This window comes from Carassius auratus, chromosome 39, assembly GCF_003368295.1.
Source record: "Carassius auratus strain Wakin chromosome 39, ASM336829v1, whole genome shotgun sequence".
Lineage (NCBI taxonomy): Eukaryota > Metazoa > Chordata > Actinopteri > Cypriniformes > Cyprinidae > Carassius > Carassius auratus.
In genome coordinates this window covers 4154481-4165355 of record NC_039281.1, presented here as the reverse complement: position 1 = coordinate 4165355, position 10875 = coordinate 4154481, and the positions used below count along the sequence as shown (strand labels likewise).

The 10875-nt window shown below is 35.6% G+C and overlaps 1 protein-coding gene across 1 annotated transcript; it reads left to right on the top strand.

Annotated features, from left to right (window-relative positions):
- Positions 1-2773: 2773 nt before the first annotated feature.
- On the top strand, positions 2774-5952 carry LOC113058137 (hepatocyte nuclear factor 3-gamma-like). Its single transcript, XM_026225817.1, has 2 exons — positions 2774-2958; positions 4885-5952. The coding sequence occupies exons 1-2, from the start codon at positions 2899-2901 to the stop codon at positions 5950-5952; spliced, it is 1128 nt and encodes a 375-aa protein (XP_026081602.1). The 5' UTR covers positions 2774-2898.
- Positions 5953-10875: the final 4923 nt, after the last annotated feature.

Below are 10875 nucleotides of genomic sequence, written 5' to 3'. Positions count from 1 at the left end.
GCAGTGATGATACTGCATTACCTTGACCAATAATGGACAAAAAGCAAAAATATTGGACATCTGCTGTTTCAATATCATGCTTGCTAAAATTTCCAGAAATATTACAGATAAAATTTCAAATGTTGACATTTCATATATTTCAGTATTTACCTTTACAGGCCCTTCGCTTCAGCAGTGTTACGCAGATTGGCAAGCGTTCTGTTCAGTTTTGTAATTTATGTGGCTGTTGTAAATGTAACCTCATGAATGCTCATCATATTCTGTTATTTCCTGTTTTCCTGGAGTTTTCAGATTTATTTTAATCAGTTTTTAAATAACTGTTGAATTAAATGGGAATTTTCCAGTAACCTATTTATGCATACAAGTTGATTTTTCTTGCTCTTGGAAGGGTTAATATGTGAACGATGATGGAAAAAAAATGTTTTGACATTAAGGACGTGCTGTTTTAAAATCTCAAAGCATGACAGGTGTAATTTATTGTCATCATGGATCTGTTTGTGACATGAGATTTTTGTTCATATTGTTGTACAAGTGATCATGTTTTGAAATACAAAAAAAAAGGAGAGAATAATAGAATGTACAACAAATTGTTCTGAACAGGAATTATAATTATGTTGTATTTCCATGAAATAAAAAACAATCTAATGGAAACCGTCTGGCTGGCTTTATTTATTTCTTTATTTGAATTTAGGCTCAGTTATTTAAGATTTTCATGCAAACTATTTGCAGCAACATTTTAATCTAGACTGGGGCTCTAAATTATCACAATCAAACATCTTGCAGTTTAATTCATAAAAGTTTAATGCAAAAATATTTTAACTAAATCAGGTCTGTCTTTGTTTCCTGATGTTTTGATGTTTTTGGTACCAACACGTGTCAAAGAAAACAGTGCAATGCTCAATTAAGCCTCAAACTTGATTTAATCTTTAAGAAACTTAAGAACACTCTTAAATATAAAGGTGCTTTTAAAAGCTTGTTCACAGCAATGCCATAGAAGAACCATTGTTGGTTCCACAACAAATCATTCAGTCAAACGTGCTTTACAGAACCATAATTTTTTTACCTTTTGTCATTTGAAGAACCTTCTTTCACCACAAAGAACCGTTTGTGAAACAGAAAGGTTCTTCAGATGTTAAAGGTTCTTTATGGAACCATTTAAACAAAAAGGTTTTAATGAAAGCACATATATTTTTAAGAGGGAATGAGTCTTTAAATATTCTTGTGTAAATGCCCAGTTGGTGATTTAATCAGTAGTTCTTGTCATTTCTCACACCTTGGGAAGGTCTGAATAGGATATAATTAATTGTCTTGTTTTTAAAAACATTTCATCAAATGCAGAAGGCACTTAGCACTAGATACACCAGTTTTGATTTTTGTTTTTTAAAAATGACATTTCCAAGTTTTGAGGATTCTTTTTTTTTTTTTTTTTTTGTCTCTCCTTTGTCAATATGAATACACAACTCGTTATGTCTGTTTTGTTAGAGCAGGAGTGTTTCTTGAGGCCTCTGGCTGAGCTGAACTGGCAGGCAGATGAGGGTGGTGCTTTTAAATGGCACACAGAGTAAATGTTTGCTTTCCATCAATAAAAATGACACCCAACACCCCCAATCCGCCAAACAGCTGTCTCCCACAATGGAGAGGACGGAGATGTGGAGGGAGAAAAAGGGAGAGGGGCGAGTTGTGACCACTGAATGAGACACAATACCAACTTTACAGACTAAAAAAAAAAGAGATGCACATGAATATATTTTAGCTCAATGGTATTTATTTCATATCAATGTCAGAAATACAATTTAAAATAAATTTTAAAATTAAAATTAAGGGGCAATATTTGACTTAATTTTCAGGAGCATTCACCTCCAAGAAGAGATGATTCTTTTCTAATCATACGAAAACATTAGTTGTGACATTTGTCACATATAATTAATAGATGTATTTGAGAATTTGTATTAACCATAAAAACTAATTTTATTTAGATGATAATATGCTGGTCTAGGCCTAGAATAAGCATTTTTGTCACTATGTTATTTCATTTTTTGCTACTGATTGTTCCACATAGCCATATAGTCTTTACCAGTTAATTGTACAACAAAACCATGAATTATGCTAAAAAGGTTGAAGAAAGAAAGAAAGAACATTGTAATGTTACGTTATCAAGAGAAATCCTGACCATTTTGTTATAGTGTTATCTTGGACGTTTTCTTAAAGTCGTTTAAACACGTTTTGATCTAGGCCTATCGTCGTGGGACCCGGGCATTGACTTTTGTCCTCAAGGACATCATATTTTAGTGAATTTCTCTGAGACCACACGTGCCACAGTTTTAAGTCTGGATGTCTGACTCTTATGGAAATATAATGATGTTTTGTAACTATCATTTAAATCTGGCTCATTTTCAAATTGTTTGTCGTAAATAAAAAAATCGGAATATCTTTGTTGCGAAACGGCATAATTGTCGTAGCCTACATGTCTTCTGTAGAGGACACCAAGACAAACGTCATGTTAATCAGGCATTTTGGAGAGTCAACTTTCTTTCGTTTTTTTTTAAGGTTGGTATAACTGGCCATTTTGTGACAATAAAGTTTTTGAATTGCTCAATGGAGTGAATGAAGCGGTGTAGTAGCCTAGTGTGTACTGTGTAGTGTTCAGGGGGCAGGACGCTGGTCAGAGGGCGGGAGATCAGCGCTCGCTCATATATGGGACTCAAGTCTGCGAGGAGCAGCTCATTACTCCCAAACTTTCCTGACTGGACACCTACAGCAGTTTACACAGCCTGGTGTTGTGTTTCCAAATGCTCTGTGATACTCATTGAGATTTAAATCTCATTTTACTTGTAATTCACTCTGTCATTTTGCATAATTAATTAAATACTTAGCCTGTTTAGTTGAATAACAGAAGACATGATTGACGAAGTGAAACGGGAGAGAGGCGATCAATGGATTTCATTTTACTCCAACGAGGTATGTTCCCATGGGAGAAAACATTTTATTCGATTTACCTGTCATTTATAATTTATAATAAAGTATATTTAATAATTATTCTTCCCCCACAGTTTTAGGGAGAAACTGCCTAAATATTAAATTAGTTATATTTATATATTCCCCAAACCAGTGGTAACTAATATTTTACTATAGGCTAACATTACGATTATTAGCCTAAGTTACCTTCTACCTTTTTTTTTTTTTTTGCTCACCTATAATTTATTCAAACACTAATTTCAGCTAAAACACAACAGATCAGAACAAAACCTTTTAAAATATTATAATAGTCTAGAAACAGGTGACATTTGCCGTTTGAAGCTTTTTGTGTGCATGTCTTGCTCTAACGTTTCGTGTGTTTTCAGAGTGTCTGCGATTGTATGTGTGTGGTCTCGCGGCAGTTAATTGATTGACTCTGTGATTGTGTTGAATGTCTCGCGCTTTGACACTCGTGCATGACTTACAATCGGCCCAGCACGGGCTCATAACCAGAGGGGCGTTTCGGAATCCGAAACACGAAAGCGGGGTTCCGACTTGAAAGGGCCGAATTATTACGAACGCCGTGTACATAGTGGAAAAAAAGAACAACTGAAAACATCAGTCGCTCCCCCAAATACCCCTCTGTCCTGAGATAGAAAAAAGGCCGACGGTGAGTGACTTAAAAAGAGACAAAACAAGGGTGAGAAGAATAGCCGGGCTAGCCGGATAATGGGGTTATCGGCTGGGTGGGTGGTCAAAATACATTTACATGGGGTTAACGTTACCCATTTAAGGCGCCAAGGTTTGGTTTGGAAATAAGGGATACACAAGAATCGTTGGACGCCGACGTCAGCAATACAAGTCATCATCGTCGTCAAAATTCATATTTCGGTTCTACTGCACACTCCCATAACAATTATACATAATTTTAGTATAGGAACCGAAAAAGTTGTAGATTATTTTACCTAAGATTTTTTCATAATAATCGTCACTTTCACAAGTCCAACAGATGCACACAAGATGTCGAATATAAATATGTTTAATATTAATATTAATAACCTAAATAATGCAAAACCATAAAGGCCAAAAATCAAGTAAACTCTTAACTCTATCCGACATTAAAGGGATACTCCATCCCAAAATTAAAATTTTGTCATTAATCACTTAACCCCATGTCATTCCAATCTGTAAAAGCTTCGTTTTTTAGGAACACAATTTAAGATATTTTGGATGAAAACCTGTAGGCTTGAGACTGGCCCATAGACTGCCAAATAAATAACAGTGTCAAGGTCCAGGAAAGTATGAAAAGCATCGTCAGAATACGAGAATACTTTTTGTACACGAAGAAAACAAAAAGAATGACTTTATTCAAAAATTTCTCTATTCTGTGTCTCTCCAAATCAGCGTAGCACCATTTTGGCAGATCTGTTCTCTACGCAGATGGTGTACACTCTTCTGTATCAGCCGCTCCACAAGGATTCGTTTTTTACGTGTATTTATGCTTTGGTTTCAAAGCAAACAACTCATCGGCGCAGCACAGAGCGTACTCTATCCGTGTACAGCTCATCAAATTATACCTTTTCAGAATTAGTTTTATGCATTTAAAATGTCTTTTCTGTAAACCATGTATACATTTCTTTATAATACTTCTATACTATTCCAGCTGATTTTGATTTGGTCAATGAAAAAAAACCCATCATATTAGTGACACATTCAACAACAGTTGCTTTTAATGGAATATTATTAAATATATAAAATACTAAATAACAGATGAAACAAAAACCACTGAATTTTTTCACATTATCAATGTGATTTTGGGCCCAAGGCCTTGGTTTATTTCTGACTCTGGCCCTCACATTACAATAATAATAATAAAATTAACAATATTCTCAAATTTAATGACAATTTATTAATTTTTAATATGTTTAGGTATATTATGGAGCAGACAACCAGCCGTTGGGCCCCAGAGGATATCCCCCCCCAGGACATCACTACCAGAGTTACGGCCCACCGTGTGATTCAGCAGCTGCGGGAAACACCGGGAGACTCGGAAGCCCAGTGGGAATACTGCCTCCACCAAACCCCAAAGGATACGCTGAGTGCAGCTCCAGTGAACCTGAGTTTCCAGCACTGAAATCAGTCTACAGACGGACCTTAAGCCACGCCAAGCCACCATATTCTTACATCTCTCTTATCTGCATGGCAATCCAGCAGTCGCCAGCCAAAAGACTGACACTGAACGAGATCTACGACTGGATCCGCCAGCTCTTTCCGTATTACAGACAGAATCAACAGAGGTGGCAAAACTCCATCCGCCATTCCCTGTCATTCAACGACTGCTTCGTGCGTGTACCAAGATCACCAGACTCACCAGGGAAAGGCTCGTACTGGGCATTGCACCCAGACTCGGGCAACATGTTCGAAAACGGCTGCTACATGCGTCGCCAGAAGCGCTTCAAGTGTCAGAAGGCGACGTTGCCAAACAATTTGGATGGAGAACCTGTAAAATCAAAAGGGAAGAAAAAAAAAGTGGAGGTCAAGTCACTCAACTCTTCTTGTAAATCACCTGTACCTCCTCCAAGTGACACCACAACACAGCATTCAAGCATTTTACCAGTGTCCTATCCTGAAACCAAAGCTCCTTCTCCTTCCCATCTTCGTCAGCACCTTACGCCCTCACACACTTTATTTCCTACCCAGCCTCCAGAGATCTCAACACACCTGCCCTCTCTTAACGTCCCATTCCCAACAATGCCCAGTCCCAGCCTGCAGTCTGTCCCGCCAGCCTCTATGGAAACCAGCTTTCACTGTGAACCTACATCCCAACACTCCATTTCTGTCCCGCGACTTATGGACTTCCAGTACTGCGAGACTCCAGTGAACTACCCGGTTTACTGCCAGTCTAATTCCCATCCCAACCTCACCTCGTATGCAGGAGACTCGGTTTACTACCCTGGATTTAGCATGTGTCCTGCTCCTCTTCTGAGTTCTTCCTGACCAACCTCCTATTGTCTATTAAGGGCTTTAAAAATGGATACATTTCTGTTTAGATACTTATAATTGCTGTATATATTAGTTGGACATCTCATAGCTGGAGAAGTATCTGTTATCTGATGCTGAAGGATTTCTTTGATTCTGTGGGAATGCTTCAAGTGAATTCAATTGAATTGAAGGTGTTTGAAAATATATATGTGAATTCCTTGCTGTAAATCTCAAGTAAAAATTTGAACATTCCAAAAGGTGTTAATTATTTGTTTGGTGTGTGTTTCAAGATTATAATCAGACTTTCATGCTTCCACATTTTTTACTGCTGCATTTTTTAAATTCCTCAAGAGAGTGTTTGGGGAAGAATCAACTCAACAGAGGCATTGTCCTGCTCACATTGTAAAAGATAAACATCATTTCCTGTCTTGACATTCCTCACACTAACCTGAACGAATCTTTAGAAACCAATTAAAAATATATTATAAAATGCATAGTTTGTGTAAAATAAAGCAGACCCTGAAAAATAATATACTAATAATAATACTTATTATTTTTATTAACGATTATGAAAAAATAGATAATATAAAATAAATTGATGAATATTATGCACATCCATTTAGTTGTAAATATGTTTTTTTTTAAAAAATCATATTTCTGGCATGAAATAAAAAATAAATAAAACTTAGAAAATGTCTAAGCAGAAAATCAAGCAAAACAATAAGAATAAATAATGCATAAAAATCATATATGTACCAAATAAATAATAGAGGAACATTAAGATTATGCATATTAATTTATGAGTATGAGTAATAAATAATAAATAAATTAAAATAAAATAAAATAAAGGGAAATAAAATAATAGGGAAATAAAAATTTACATTTATTGCATTTATGTCTTTTAATGGGCAAATAAAATAAGTTATAAATGAAATTACATATGATAAAATAATTAAATAAATAATTTACCAGTATATGAATTACAAATAATAATAATGGCATAAACATGTATCTAAACAAGCAGAAAAGCAAACAAATAAATAAAAATACTATTGTATTATATATTATCAAATAATGAAATAATATAAAATGAATGTATATGGGGGATTGTGTATATTACTTTACTAGTGCATTAATTTGGAATAAAAATGCATGTGTATGAAAAAATGCTACATAAATTAAAAATAAAATGAAATGATATGATAAAATTGATAAATAAAAAATTAATTGACAAGTAAATGAGAAAAATGAAATAAAAATGCTTATTTATGACACTTACATGTCCCTAAACAGTCAGGAAAAACCTGACAGATTCACTGATGATATAAGATAGGTTAATGGTTAGTGTCCAGACATGGCTTGTGATTTTGACTAGTTGGTGTCTCATGGGCTGAATGCTAGCAGAAGAAAGGTTGCAACCCCCTTCATCCACTCCTAGCCTAACCTTTGATTCCTGGGTAAGCAGGGTTGTGTTGAGTGTGTGAGAACAATAGGAAGACACTGGTCTTAATGGTGGACCTCCCCAAAGCTGTGTCTTCTCAACAATAGGACACAGGGACACCCACAGCGATCTGAGCAGAAGCCACAGACGCCTCAGTGTGTGTCCGAGATTCAGAGAGAAGGCGAGACATGAGGAGTTCATGAGATTTCATGGTTATGATCTATTCCTGCACAGATTATTGCCTTCTTTAGAAATCGGCTCCTCGGCAGATTCTGCTGTATGTTGATGATGGATGACTATGGCTTTCTAAATATCTAAAGAGTCTGGCTATGTGTATTCAGTTCTAAGCATTACAAGGGTGTGAATGTGGATTTGTAGGGTGTGAAGATGCGTTCTGCAGGTCATCAGTTGGCCAGCTGTGAACGCAGACTGTGTGTGTGTGGGGTTATTCTGATTAGTTCCATTTATCTTAAATCCATAGCAACATTAAGCAACTTTTCTATATATTGATAATTATAAATTTTAATTAAAATAGAAAACAGTTACTTTATATTACACTAATATTTCACAATATCACTCTTTTTAACGTTTTTATTATTGTTATTAAAATAAATGCAGCCCTGTTTAGCAATAGACTTCTTAAAAAACACTTACTGACCCCAAACCTTTGAACAGCAGTGTGCAATAAAAATAATTAATTAATTCAATAAATCTTAAATAAATAATGTCATAAAATTATTTCTGATTCATGAATAAAAACTGTATAATTATGTACTGGTCCTTTTAAGCTTCACACCAATCCTAATCACCTTTTTGTTTTTGCTAGTTCATTTTAAACATGCATGTGTTGCAACAATGCTTAAAAGAAAAAAAAAATCATAGGTCATAAAAAAATCTGCATGCTCAAGAATGGCAAAATGCTGTTTAAACCACTACAACATGTCACTCCACAGGACATGTCACTTCCAAAACATATCAACTAAATGCAGAAGATGATATTTTATTTCAAAGCATTCAAATGGCTGCTTTAAACATCTGATGGGGGTTTTGTTCCACTTGTCAAAAAGCTGGCATGTGATTGGCTGGAGAGTGGAAGCTGCCCTGTTGGCATGGCAGCGGCCGAACAGACCAGGCCATGTTGTTTACACAGTGGCCAGCTTTTTATTGCCTGTCTGTGCCTGCGCGTCTCCGTTAGTGTCCCTCCGTCTCCTTTCACAAGGGCTCGGGTAAATATGCCTGTTCAAATAGCCATCACTCAGAGGCAGTGACAGGCCTGTACTCCTTCCCGTAGCACCCCCTCTTCCCCCGAACCCCCACTCATCCCCCTCGTTTCAGGCCACGCTCCCCATCTGAATGAGAAAGCGCTCTTGCGCTCTTGCTACATTTAAACTAATGCCAAAGAATTCAGGTTAAACACTTTCATTCCCTATAGGACATAACTAATACATGAATTTAGATAAATTAAATGCTTTACTGTTTTAGGAAAAATAAACCATTTTAGGTATGTGCTTAGAATAAAATCTATAACATGGCTTCTCTCATTTAACATCATCCACTAGTCATCTCCTCTATTATTCTCTCTTCGTCTCTGGATCCACCTGTGTTTGCAGAGTGACAGTGGTGTGGTTCTTTCAGGACAGTCAGATAAGCTACCAGCAAATAACAAAAAAAGATGAGGGACACCCAGCATCTATTTATCCCTTTCTTTTCTCTTTCATCCCTTTGTAATCTGATTCCTCTATTCATTGCTCGGCCTTGTGGCTCTCTGGCTGGTCTGAAGCTGCTGTTTAGGGCGTGCACCTTGCTCATTTTCTGAAAGCATCGAGTTATTGCAGCTTCTGTCCAGCGTATTCATCCATTGTTGGTTTCCCCTTTCCATTGTTTCCCATTTATGATCTAGTTTCTGGTTTAATCTAGAAGTGGTCAAACTCATAATCAGACTCCACTATCTCATCTGTGGCTGCAGGATGGTTCTTCTGTGCTAGATTTTCCTCCTCTGAACCAGAGGGTTGATCTGGATAAAAAAAAATTAAAGAAACAAAAACAAAAAAAGACTATAAAACCTATGCTGATTGCAAATAATAAAATTTCACTAACTCAAGGTGACTAATATAATGCTGAATAGATAGATAGATAGATAGATCTTTAGAGATTATTAGAGAGATACGAATTCAGAAAGGTTAGTTAAACACAAATTCCCTTACTACAGAATGATTTAAAAGAGCAGTTTATGTCGTTGTTCCAAACTTGTACTTTGTTAAAGGCATAATGACAACCACCATTCACTTTCATTGCATCTTTTTTACTAGGCTATGGAGGTCTTTCATTTCACATAACCACATCTTCTACAGATGATACTACTTTAAGAGGTATCAAATAACACGAGGGTGAGTAAATAATGACAGAATAGTCAGTTATGTGTGAATCATCACTGTAATATTTTTACAGCCTTTGTGGACAGACGATAGCGCCCTCTCATGGGTTTTAACGGTAAGGGGGAGAACTGGAACAAAGTTTACATCACGGAAAATTTGCGCCACAAAACCTCGACATCACAAACTAAATTATTCTAAATAGAAAACGTAAAAGTAAAATAATAACTGAGTAAAATCATTTTAAAAATAAACCGATCTGGGACTGGTACTGGGACGAAATTAATAAAATAAAGTGCAAAGTGATCACACGAGCACTCACAGATTGTCGTATTCCTTCCTTTGGTGATTGTCATGGCTCTCCTCACTCTTTGTAAAGGATGTCATGTTAAACTCGCTCTGAATGTCTGTCTGCTTTCTCTCAGACAACAGTGCGGATTATGAGATTAGGGATTATTCTTTGAGATAGGGGTCAAAAGGAAAGGCGTGGTCAAAGGAAAATTGTGGTTGTCTGTGTTTAAAGATTACGTCTTACTATACTAACATCAAGGCTTTGACATTTCACTATATTTTACAACTTTAGATTATTTCAGAGAAAACCGCTGCTGCCACATCATCACACTTCACAAAGAGCATTCTTCAAATTACAGTTAATTATCTGAAATCTGTTCTTCAAATCCAATTTTTCACGTTATACATATTTTTACAATAGTTTTGAATAAAAAAAACTGAAGAAAATGAAAATGTTAACATCCCCAGTTTCAATTTATGTGTGCATGCATTTACGTATTTAGCTGCAAAGACTTGCATATGTCTATATAGCCTACCGACTTTCATAAAATAAAATCACTGGAGTAAACCTTGTGATTATTAGACACGGGCTCCCCTATATTGCTTGTCAAGCGATCCAGTTCTCAGGTAGGGAGGGCCAAATGTCTCAAAATTAAATAATTAAATAAATGCTTAAATATATAAATAAAACGTTAAATACATAATGAAATATTTAAACACATAAATAATTGCATAAATAAATATTAATTATTTTATGTATTCATTAATTTCTTTATGTAATTATTTATTAATTAATTCATTTATGTATTTATTTATTTAGTCATTCATTTATTT

What these genes read in the sequence shown, in the direction of transcription:
- LOC113058137 (XM_026225817.1), top strand. Translation starts at nt 2,899, where the DNA reads ATGATTGACGAAGTGAAACGGGAGAGAGGCGATCAATGGATTTCATTT. An exon ending in TTTCATTTTACTCCAACGAG is followed by an intron (nt 2,959 to 4,884) that starts GTATGTTCCCAT and finishes TAATATGTTTAG; the next exon opens with GTATATTATGGAGCAGACAA.